This window comes from Biomphalaria glabrata, chromosome 7 (assembly GCF_947242115.1).
Source record: "Biomphalaria glabrata chromosome 7, xgBioGlab47.1, whole genome shotgun sequence".
NCBI lineage: Eukaryota > Metazoa > Mollusca > Gastropoda > Planorbidae > Biomphalaria > Biomphalaria glabrata.
The window spans coordinates 993,812-1,006,538 of NC_074717.1; the positions used below are offsets into that span (position 1 = coordinate 993,812).

General features: G+C 38.9%; 1 protein-coding gene and 1 long non-coding RNA gene across 2 annotated transcripts in view; one reads left to right on the forward strand and one right to left on the reverse strand.

Moving 5' to 3' along the window:
• LOC106052031 (uncharacterized) overlaps positions 1-5,674 on the reverse strand; it is a 67,553-nt gene extending 61,879 nt beyond the window's left edge. The window contains exon 1 of the mRNA XM_056035373.1: positions 3,820-5,674. Coding sequence (XP_055891348.1) covers positions 3,820-5,566 — 1,747 coding nt within the window. The 5' untranslated portion in view covers positions 5,567-5,674. The remainder of the gene's footprint in view (positions 1-3,819) is intronic.
• Positions 5,675-10,644: 4,970 nt separating this feature from the next.
• Positions 10,645-12,487, forward strand: LOC129927473 (uncharacterized). The gene is made up of 2 exons (XR_008779086.1): positions 10,645-11,182; positions 12,337-12,487. It is a non-coding gene; the product is annotated as an uncharacterized LOC129927473 (long non-coding RNA).
• Positions 12,488-12,727: the final 240 nt, after the last annotated feature.

Genomic DNA, 12,727 nt, shown 5'->3' on the forward strand with positions numbered 1-12,727 from the left:
CAGACATTTGTGCTGGTCACAGCGTTGTTAATTACACTCTCTCCCATTAAAACTCGTATTCGATGGTATACATGTGTAATGGTTATGCTTGCTCCGGTGTGGCAAAATATGTAGGTCACAGCAGGGGCTGCGCAGCCACGGGAAATACCGTATTCCTCACTAATCTTCGGACTCGAAGACAAGCCATATATATATATATATATATATATATATATATATATATATATATATATATATATATATATATATATATATATATATATATATATATATATATATATACATGAGTAATTAGCACATTAAGCCTACATTAACTTAACTTATCAATTGCAAGACGTGTTTTCAAAAGAGAAGATAATTACGTCCTAATCGTTTCCATGTCTCAATCTAGTCATGAGCTATGTTGGTCACGTGAGCTGTTCAAATTAAATTGTTAGAATCTACTATCAATTATTTCATCCACTTGTAGGCTTAGGCTTAATAAGAATAGCCTAGGAAAAGGGAGAAAAAAAATCTATAGACTTTTTTTTTTTTGTTAAATCAGATTTATTTTTAAAATATTCATTTTCGATAAAAGTTAGAAATAGTTCAACAAAAGTTTTTATTTTAAATTTTTGTCTTCACCATTTATATGGATGCCCGAAATTATTCTTTTCAGACAGATTTATTTTCATTCTCAAAATATACATTCTCGATGAAAGTTAGAAATAGTTCAATAAAAGTTTTTATTTTAAATTTTGTCTTCACCAATTATAAATACTGGAGAATATTTCCTAGTTTTAGACAGATTTATTATCATTCTCAAAATATTCATTCTCGATAAAAGTTAGAAATAGTTCAATAATTTTTTTATTTTAGATTTTGTCTACACCTAGAACAAGAGATGTAAACGTACAGCTGACATTTTATCGTTAAATAAAAAGAACATCCTGCTTTGTGAATTTTTCCACCGTGACCTCCTTTCCGTTGAATATTGGGTCACATTTGGTCCATCCATAACTGCAAATGTGCAGTACAGACAGCACACAACAGCCCCCCCCCTTTTTTTTTCCTTCTTACCCCCCCCCCCCCCCCACGCCTCTGCCCAGCCTAACGATTCCCGTGAACACGCGCGGGCTGCCCACGTCTGCTACCATTGACCTAGAACACAGGAGTCGATGATGAAAAGGAAAAAGCAGACGACGGAGAAACGGGAGAGAGGGGGGTGGGGGTGGGGAGGAGAGGCTGACGCGAAGGGGAGGCGGAGTGAAAGGGATTTGTTTACATCGTGTAAAGCAGTACTTCTAACAATATATAGATCCATAGAGTCATGCAGCAGACGTCATTAAGAAACAGTAAACATTTCGTCCTGGCCCAATGGTATTTGTTCAGATTACCGTAAACACACTGTACAACAAGTCAGACGGCTATAACAAAAGGTCCACAGTTAAACTTAAAAAAGACAAATGTCTCTTTCTAGCTATGTGAAAAGAAAACGCGGATGAAAGGGTTCTGGTGTGAACATTGATTGATAATTGATCAGTACACAAAGACATGACGGGCAGTGTCAACCAAAATAGATGTTCCTTCAAGATGTGTACAGGGTCAGAGGTTAATGTACTCACACGATTAATGTGATGGTTGCTCACACGATTAATGTGATGGTTGCTCACACGATTAATGTGATGGTTGCTCACACGATTAATGTGATGGTTGCTCACACGATTAATGTGATGGTTGCTCACACGATTAATGTGATGGTTGCTCACACGATTAATGTGATGGTTGCTCACACGATTAATGTGATGGTTGCTCACACGATTAATGTGATGGTTGCTCAAACGATTAATGTGATGGTTGCCCACACGATTAATGTGATGGTTGCTCACACGATTAATGTGATGGTTGCCCACACGATTAATGTGATGGTTGCCCACACGATTAATGTGATGGTTGCTCACACGATTAATGTGATGGTTGCTTATTTAGACTTTAATGAGAGGACCAAATACACTTTAAAAAAATAAATTGTACACCTAAAAGCAGCTGGCAGAACAAGGCCGGATTTACGATAGTGCATATTTTTTTAAGAATTTATTTTTTTTACGAAACAAACAATTTAAATATAAGAAAATTAGAGAAATGAGGTGGTTAAATTAACAAATACTTAATTTCTTCACGCATATGACAAGCTTCTAGAATTATTAATACATGTAATAGTATTTATATTGAGGCTTGAAGATGAGAGGGGCCTCCACTTATAAAACTCTGGCACTGATTTCAAGTGTTTCCAAATGTGTCTTTTTATTGATACGAAATTTACACGAATTATCAAAATGAAGCGATTACACTTACACATAACTACAAGAAGCGGGAGATTTAAAAAATAATTTCAAGTGTTTCCAAATGTGTCTTTTTATTGATACGAAATTTACACGAATTATCAAAATGAAGCGATTACACTTACACACTATCAAAGTGAAGTGATTACACTTACACACTATCAACGTGAAGTGATTACACTTACACACTATCAGCGTGAAGTGATTACACTTACACACTATCAAAGTGAAGTGATTACACTTACACACTATCAAAGTGAAGTGATTACACTTACACATTTATCAACGTAGAGTGATTACACTTACACACTTATGTAATAAGCGAGAAGTAATAGAAGCAAGTTGTTATGTGCACGAAGAAAGGTGGAGACATGTCTAGCAGAAATAACGCAACAATGAATACATTAGTGCTAAAGAAAAACCATAACAGATTATTCTTTTTTTTTAATCCTAAGTCCTAGCTTTTTTTTTTATATATTTACAAGAACAGAGTTCCCCTTTCAGGCTATGCTGTTTCAGACTATGCTGTTTCAGACTATGCTGTTTCAGACTATGCTGTTTCAGACTATGCTGTTTCAGACTATGCGATTTCAGACTATGCTGTTTCAGACTATGCTGTTTCAGACTATGCTGTTTCAGGCTATGCTGTTTCAGGCTATGCTGTTTCAGGCTATGCTGTTTCAGGCTATGCTGTTTCAGGCTATGCTGTTTCAGACTATGCTGTTTCAGACTATGCGATTTCAGACTATGCTGTTTCAGACTATGCTGTTTCAGACTATGCTGTTTCAGACTATGCGATTTCAGACTATGCGGTTTCAGACTATGCTGTTTCAGACTATGCGGTTTCAGACTATGCGATTTCAGACTATGCGGTTTCAGACTATGCTGTTTCAGACTATGCGGTTTCAGACTATGCTGTTTCAGACTATGCGATTTCAGACTATGCTGTTTCAGACTATGCGATTTCAGACTATGCTGTTAAAGAATGCTGTCTATAGGGCAGATGATGTTAAGGTCATCGTTTCTTTGGACAGCGGTTAACGAGCAGGGTGTCATGTGACCAGCACATCACCTTTACTGTCCCCAACTAAAATCAGGTACCCATTAGAGTTGGTTGGACTCAATGGGGGCGACCTAAAAATCCCGAAATTAAAAATTCCACCTAGATTTGAACCTGAGAGCCCCATTCCCACGTTCGGAAGCCAAGCGCTTAACCACTCAGCCACCGCGCCCCCATGCTAGCATAGTATTACTGAATTATTATTTTTTTCTAATAAAAGGGGAAGTTGTATTGTGACATATTTAAATTAATCTCTGGAAAGATGGCTATCACGTGACCTTAATGTGAGGGATCTTATTTACACGTCTATTTATAGACCAAACGTAACTATATTGGATGACTTATATAACAACTCAAAATTCCTTACCAAAGCTATTTAACATAAACATGTAATGATAAATAACCTAGATGTAACTAGATCTGTGTGGAATAACTTACCAAAGTAATCACCGGCAGCTATATCCATTTCTTCTTCTAGTTGCTGTGTGAGGGCGGCTAATTTCCTTTCAGCGTCGGAGGGACCCTTGTTTTTGGGTGGGGTCACCTGAAACGCCAACTGCGACTTCAAGCCAGGGGACAAGGCTGATGCACTCCTGGAGGGCCCCGGCTGAACTTGGATGCCCTGAACTGGGGCCACCAGTTTGACATTTGATTTCTGTGGCTGATTCTGGTTGAGATGTTTGACTGATGTTTGAACGTCGTGAGGGCCGTGGTAGGGTGGAGGGGGCTCCATCTGAGGCCCCGGGGAGTCCGGATTCTTCTTGGCCGTGGTGCCGGAGATGCTCATGTCACGTTCCAGTTGTTGGGTAAGAGCAGCGATGGCCTTCTCTGCGTCTGAATTCTGGTGTGTCGGTGAGCCATTGTAGTTCAGTGGCACCCTCGCAGGGATAGACGGTGGTCCCGAGTTCACGGCCGAGCTTGTGCTGATGTAAGAGACAGATGTGCCGGGGGTGGACGACACCACCATTTGAGGACCTCCGTTCTGCATTATGCCATTACCGTTGACGCTGGTGGCGTACGTGGATGTGTGAACACTTATAGAGGCCTGCGGGGGCAGGGTCCTCTGGCGAGGATCGGTGTAGATGTGAGGCGGCGCAGCCTCGTTGAACCTGTTGTCAAGTAAAGGCACTGCACGGGGGCCCAGGCTCAGAACGGAGGACTGTGACTGGGGCCCGTGTGCGTGTGATCGAAAAACATCATTATCCAGGCTGCTGACAATACGCTGAACAGATATCCTATCTTGTGGCCCGGACAGACTAGTTCTGGGACTAGAATGCTTGGAGTCAAATCCAGTCGAATTCCAGCTGGAGCGAGGGCTGACTAGAGCCAGGCTTGACCTAGGGCTACCGAATTTCTGCTCGTACAAAGCCGGGTTGGTTAAGCTAGTACGAGGACTCGAACTCTTGGAATCCCCGCTACCGATGCTCGAGCGAGGACTTGAGTAATTCGAGCTTCCATTCGCTGACGTCAGACCGTGATGGTAGACAGTCTGATATTGAACAGGCACATTGATCTGTTGTGATTGCCCTGGGCTGCTGCTTCGCGCGGTGGGGTTAATTAATGTGGTCTTCGAGCCGGGGTAGCGCGAGCTCCCGATCAATAGATTTATATCCGGCGACGGTGGAGCCATGGACACGCCCATGGGGGGCATCGTCTTCCCGCCGCCCTGCCAAGACACAGACTGGTGGTGAACGGGTGACCCGGTGGAGATGGTCAGCCCCATATGCCCGCCAAACATGGAGGGGGGTATAGGCGGAGGCTTCGAATCCCTGACGTTGATGCTACTCACAAAGGTAGCACGCTGATCGGTGCTGTGCATGTTTCCGCTGTGTGTTGTCTCACCTTCACCCCTTACCTGATGAGGAGAATGTGTAATCCTTTGTTCTTGAAATCCAGGCGAGTACAATCCGTGTTTATGCTGTGCGTTATCGGAATGATTCTGATAACCACCGTTAGCCCCGCCTACTGGATTCGAAAAACCATTGGCCGAAGAATTATTATCCACAAGCTTCGAACTCAGAACATTAATTTTCACATCGTGCCACTGTTGGCTCTGACTAGCAGGGCTGCCACTTTGAACACTAGAACTACTCCCAGAACTGCTAAAACTTGTTATACTATAAACATGGTTTCCTTCCCTGAAAACATTAACATCTTTCTTAGCCTCGCCAGTGTAGAGTGCCATAACCCTCGACAGGGGCCTCAGATTATAGAGACCACAAGTTGAATTCCGTAAATAACTACACAGGTCGTCAATAAAACCCCTTCGCGTCGACCACAATGGAACGGCGGCGTAGCGATATGCCGTTCGCATTTCTCAGCGCAGGTGCAAGCCGCTTCACACAGCCCGCGCGCGCGGGACTAAATATAGTTCCCTTGATAAGCAAACCAAAACAAAACTCCAGGAAACGGGGGAAAGGGGGCTTTGATGGGTTTCTTTTCATATTCACACAAGCGTAAAAGAAAACATCTTTCCAAACAACATTAAAGGGAAATTTTGTATCCCCCAGTCTAGATCTATTTACATCATCAGGCCTATAGAGCGTAAGGTCTGAAAGGGGAACTTTACTAGATCTAAATACAACAGTAGCTAGATCTAGATCTACAGGCGGCTTATTTAAAATCTTAACGTGGAATCTGGCTAGCGATAAAAGAAAAAAAAATCAAGTTTAGATCGAATTTAGATCCAAATAGATCTAGATTTTGTTGCAGAGATTTTTTTCAAAGTATAATATCATATCTTATATAATACAGACGTTACTTCAAAAAAGAAGATAATTATGTAGGCCTACCTACGTCCTAAACATTTAATGTTAATCTAGTCATGCATGCTAATCAATGACTTAAGCTATGCTTAGTCGTTGGTTTTCTTGGCTGATTCAGGCAACCCATTCCATTCTCTAATGGCACTAGGGAAGAAGGAGCACTTGTACGAGTTTGCTCTAGCGTTATTTTCTTTTTACAATAGTTAGCAGGTCATCATGGGGTGGAATCGCTGCAGTAGCCCTGTCTCTAAACTCTTGGTTTGTGATGCGGCCTGTGAATGTAATACAAAGGATCCTTCTGTAGCATCTCAATTCCATTACATTAGTGCGTTTCAAAAGACAATTGATGTTAAAATGAAATTTTCATTTACAAAATCTGAGCCTAGCTTGAATTTCGAAATGTATCGTTTTCGCTAATATAAGCCATCGGCTAAAACTAATAACCGACAAAATAATGTAGTCCTATCAATGGAAAAGCAGTTGCATAACGAAGAAACGTCTGTAATCAGTGTCGTATCAAGGGGGGGGGGAGGGAGGGTCCAAATTCGAAAATCCTCCCGGGACTCCAATTGAGAGGGGGTCCCAAAATGAGTGTCAGAAATTTGTTTTTATATTAAATAATACGCCTTTATCTCATGTCATGATGTCGCATGTCAAAAATGCAGGGGCTCCTAAAGATGTCAAGCCCCCGGGCCTCCAAATCCCTAGCAACGCCACTGTTAGTAATATATAAGATAACAGAATAATCTTTCTCAATCCACTTTTAAATATGGTATATCTTTATATATTTTCAGTAACACTCCCCGTCCCCAAATCCACGGCAATGATTAAAAACCCAACCCCTGTGGCATTATGGTTTACTAAAAGAACTTTATTTTTCTTCTGCAAATCAAATAGGAACATAAAACTAAAACGCTGTTTAACTTTGGTTAGACCAATACTAGAATGTGCGTCATCTGTTTGGGTCCCCCTCAACTCAACAAAACAAAGAAACTCTAACAGACGCAAAATAGAGCCGTGGGATTTATTTTAAAAAAATGAATATTCACATTTAACTCAAGTAAAATTACTAAACTTGGAGACACTCCAGGACAGAAAAATGAAATTCAAAATAGGCCTAGGCCTTGTAATAAAAATACATTAAAAATTGAACAATAACTTAAAAATCAACCTAATAAAATACTCAGAAGGATCTCTAGATAAAGGCTGATAACACATTTCTTATTCCGTAAGCTGAAACAAATTCATACAAGTACTTCTTCCCAAGTCCAATTATAGCACGAATCAGCTAGGAACATCAATGTCACTACCTATCCCTTAGTCTATTGAACCGTTGGGCGCCACACGTGATCTGTTGACAGTATATCTCCTCTCCGCTGTCTTTTGCATTGGATAGAATCTCTTTCAATGACAGGCCCGTCAATTCTTCGGTGTTGTTTTCCCATCGCTTTTTCTGTCTGCTTCTTCTTCTTTTTCCTGATACTGTTCCCTGAAGGAAGGTCTATGTTAGCCCCGAGGACCTAGTGATCACGCTATAAAGTTTAAGTTTGCGTTTCTTGACAGTAGTTAGCAGGTCATCCTGGGGTCCAATGGCTGTATTAATCCTGTTTCTAATTTCTTCGTTTGTGCTTTGTATCTAATACCATTGCTAGGATCCTCCTCTCTAGTTCTGCAGTCAGCGTCCAAGATTCGCAAGCATATGAAAATGTGGCCAAGACCAGGAAGCGCATCTGTCTGATTTTAATGTCGAGGACTATGTCTTTGTTTTTCCAGATTGTTTTGCGTTTTGCAAATGCTGCTGTGCCTGGCTACGGCCTACTTCAGTTATGTCTCATGCTACGCATCACAAGGTGGGGGTACAATGGCCGCGGGGAAGTATGGGATAGAGAAATACACTGGCGGAAGTGAGTGATGCAGACGGCCTCTTGAATTCACGTTGATAATAGTATTATGTCAATTATGCATGCCGGTACATGTATATTTGAGATATGCGAGTCTTATATAAATATTACAAGTGAACGCGCATTCCCCAGAATAGCTGATTTTTAATAAGATGATAAGATGAACTGTTGTAACGTCGTCCTTTAACTGAAGGCGACCAACAAAAACTCTTTTATGAAACAATTTATAATTTGATATAGATCTTGATCTAGTTGATGTAATCATCATTTTTATTTTAAATTAACGTCTGTATTTGATAAGATAAGCTAACACTCCCGTCCCCAAATCCACAGCAATGATTAAAAACCCATCCCCTCAAATCCCCTGTGGCATTAGGGTATATTAAAAGAACATTTTTTGCTAATCAAACAGGAACATGAAACTAAAATGACCAAGTAAGTCTGCTTTATCTCCTTATGTAACGATCAATTGGCTCAAAACTCCTACTATCTTATGGTGCGTTTTTGACCTGTTTTTTTTTTTTAAGTTCAAATGTTTGCTTCAATCTTTTGGTTTATGTTATAGTGACTGTAAATTAGTAACTATTTCATTCATTGATTTTTAGAAAAAACAAGTCTTTTTGAATATTACAGCAAAAGTGTACTTTCAACCGTTAAAAAATGTGCCCTAATGTATTCATGAGAAACACTGGACAACTTATACAATGCACTTTTCATTTACTCTCATGGAATATTTATAGACATTTAGGCCTAAAATTGAAAAAAAAATATATATAATATATACTACATGGCTGCCTGGTCGTGCGGTTTGCGCGCTGGGCTGTCGTTCGGATTTATCGACGGTCGAGAGTTCAAACCCTGCCCGCTCCCCTCCCCCGTCGTCCTGCGGGAGGTTTGGACTAGGAAGTAAACTATCTTCAGCTCTGAAGGAACATCCGAAACATGTAAACCATTTGACAAACATTTTACATAGAATCGCAATTACCGGCAAAAACAAAAGAGGCACATTCCTCGTTCCATATGCTAGGACAAATTTGTACAAGTGCTCCTTCTTCCCTAGTGCTATTGGAGCATGGAATGGGTTGCCTGAGCTAGCCAGGAAAACCAGTGGCTTGGCAGAATTTACGTCATTGGTTAATATGCATGACTAAAATGCATGACGCGTAGGACGTAATCATCTTCTTTTTTGATATATATATGTTGTTTATTGGCCTACTTTGTTTGATGTTTCTTTAATGGGGGATTATCTGATGCGATAGGCATCCTTTCCATTTCTAACATTCTTTACCTTAAAACAGAAATATTTTTCACATTGTTCTCCCCGTCACATGACAGACCTCCCCTGCCCTTCTTTGTTCCCTTTCTCCCCAAATAAACCCTGCTCTTTTTTTTTTCTCTGCCCTGCAGACTACTTGAAATCGTGGGAATAAAATTCAAACGGGAAAAATATCCGAGACAAAAGAAAAGCCGCGCCACTCCCTCCTCTCCCCCCACCGGTGAGCGCTCTTGCGTTCCCCCCAGGGTCCGTTCGCGCGCCAAGTGACGGTCAGTTTCTTTGTAATAAGAAGACATCGGAATGCCGGGTGACAAGCTGTTAAGTGCTAGGAGGCGGGGTAGGGCGTTACTGTATAGAGGAACGGAGGGGGAGGGGGGGGGGGGCAATAAAAAATGTGGACCGGCATTCCAAGGTGGTGGGGAGGGGGGGGGGTGTTGGACACATTCCAGTCAATGATGATACGCCTTTACTTACAACCGCGGTCTGGCCAACTCGCTCATGAGTGGCTATTGTATTATTATTATGAAGTGGGTTACTATAAAGTTACTATAAAGTATAAAGGGTTATAGTGAATGGAAAAATGGGTCTTTATATGCATATAACTGTAACCATAGGATATTGTAAACTATGATAACTATCTATATATATAATTCTCTTCTTCCCTCAACAGGTCGGACTGCTACATAGAGTAAAATTACTCTCTTATTTCTGCGGATAGTCCACGAGAAAACACAAGAGCAGCGTTCACACTACGGATGGCTGCCTGCGCGCTAGACTGCCGTTTAAAAATTAATCAAACCTTGCCCGCTCCCATCCCCCTTTGTCCTGATTCGGGTCCCATGAAAGTGTGGGGCCCACTGCGATCGGATAGGTTGCTGTGGCCTATGGCCGGCCCCGCAAAATAGCGGCGTATGCTACGCCGCCGGTCGACTAGTATTACTAATTTCGCTTTTCAATACTTCCGCATTCTGAAAACCGGATTCACCAAATTGCTTGTAATGTCGAAAATGGAAATCTTCAATGAAAGAGAAAAAAAAAAGATTAGAAAAAAAAAAAAAGAAAAAGTCAAACGAATTTTTAATGTCAAAGTTTAAAAAAAATAAATAAACTGTCATTTCCAGTGTCCACATGCCCCCTCTCCCCCCCCCCCCGGCTACTATACTTTTCTGGATAGTTTCCAAAGCCCATCCACTTATCTGTCTCTGCGATTTGAAGTTACATCCATCCCCCTTCCCCTAGATAGAATGAATCAATATACTAGTTATGATGTGTGTGTGTGTGTGTGTGTTTCTAGGTGATGGTGAGTGTAGCTTAAAGACCAACTGAAGAGGTTTTTTTCGAAATTGAGATAGCGATTGATTTAGATAGTAGATAGCATCAAAGTTAGTTCCTAAAAATTTGAGATTTTAGAAAAGCGTATTTATATTAGAAAAAGTAATTTGAAAGTGTAAAAAATAACGAGATTTGAAAATTAGCTTCAATGGCCGAAACCGGAAGTGACGTATTGTAATGGACTGAGAAAATGTAAATAAAAATAGACATGGCTGGATACGTTATTGATAGCGATTCAGATGATAAACTTATCTAAATCTAGCTGTCCAACAATTTTAAATGATACTTATCATGGGATGCACCAAAATGCCCTGAAGAGAACTCTTCTACTTTTTCAAAATATATTCTAGAGCAGACTATTGAATTAATATAATTATAGATAGATTATAATAGGACTAGTCACTAGTTTTGTCAGTTTTGATCTATTTTTTCTATCTAGATCTATAGATCTAGTCTACTCTACTCTCTAGCTAGTAGTAGTCTCTAGTATCATCAAGTACTAGTAGATCATCTAGGACTAGGTCTAGGTATACTATACAGTATACTTAGACTATACTAAGTCTAATAGTACTAGTATACTAATAGTATACTATTAGTCTATTATAATTGTTATTATAACAAAACTAAATGGTTAGATTGGTTAGATCTATCTATTATTTTCTATATCTCTAATTCTAGCTAGGCCTTCTAACACTTTTACTAGTCACTCACTAGATCTAGTTTATAAATACTTGACTTGTATTATTGTACTAATTGTAGTAATACTACTAGTAGTACTAGTAATAGTTTATAAACTAGTAGATTTAACTAATTTAAGTAGATCTAGAGTAATCTAGACTAGCCTCTATGTTAAGTCTAAGCCCAGTCGCCAACATTTTTTAATGCTTGAATTTGTATATCTCTGTTCTGTAATAGTAAGACCTAGTGAGTAGTGTCCTAGCAATAGCATAAAGATTATTCATAGATATAAATATAATATTATAATAGTCAAGGACTAAACCTAAAGCCTAAGCTAAATCTATATTGACTATATAGAATATATTTATACTCTTTACTAGCCCTTACTATACTTATTAATAAGGCTAAACTTTAGATCTAAAAAAATAATAAGTCTTCATTTATATTGGTATTATAAAATACAGATTTTTACTAAACACATGTGACATTTCTTTAAGTCTTAAACTTAAACAGGGCCAGTCCTAACGATTGCGGGGCCCTATGTGAAACTGATTGCGCGGGGCCTAGTCTGGGTGGGAATAAGGATAATAATAAGTGAAAATTAAGATTTCGTATTTTAAAAAAATTCGACTTTGAATTTTATTAAATCTTTACTAAGTACAAGATTACGATCAAATTAACTTTACTTTACGAACTTTGCAACCTATGGCATATTATATATATGGCTTAAGACCGGCCCTGGTCTTATATATATTAGATTGCCTAGACCTAGAGTAGAGTAATTTATTATTATTAAGAACAATAAGAGTTAGATGTTGATGTTAGATCAGATAATCAGTATAACATATATAATATATATATATATATATATATATATATATATATATATATATATATATATATATATATATATATATATATATATATAACCACTAGTTCTATATATGTATACATAATTAAGTATAAATGTTAATAAATAAATTTTTTAAAATCTATTTTACAGAAAACATATATGACATGTGGCATACAGACAAGTTTACTAGATGGATCTTTCATCATTTTGGAAATACAATATTTCCTGTGAAACAAATCACAGAAACATTCTACAATTTTATTTTATATAATAAATACCAATAAATGTAAATACAAAATCACATTTTAATAGAGTTCTTCATTATACACACAACATTATTTTAGTATGTTCCTTTTCACTTGGTAGGTTTAGACAAAGTTTCGAATCAGGATTTAATATTATTAAGTCATAGCCCAAAACTCCAGCAGAATGTTAGTTAATGGCAGTGGTCAATGTTTGAACCTGAGACCACAGAGAAGACAGTTCGGAATGCAAACCACACAACTTTCTGCGTTTCGAAACCTATTCAAATTTTGATCAT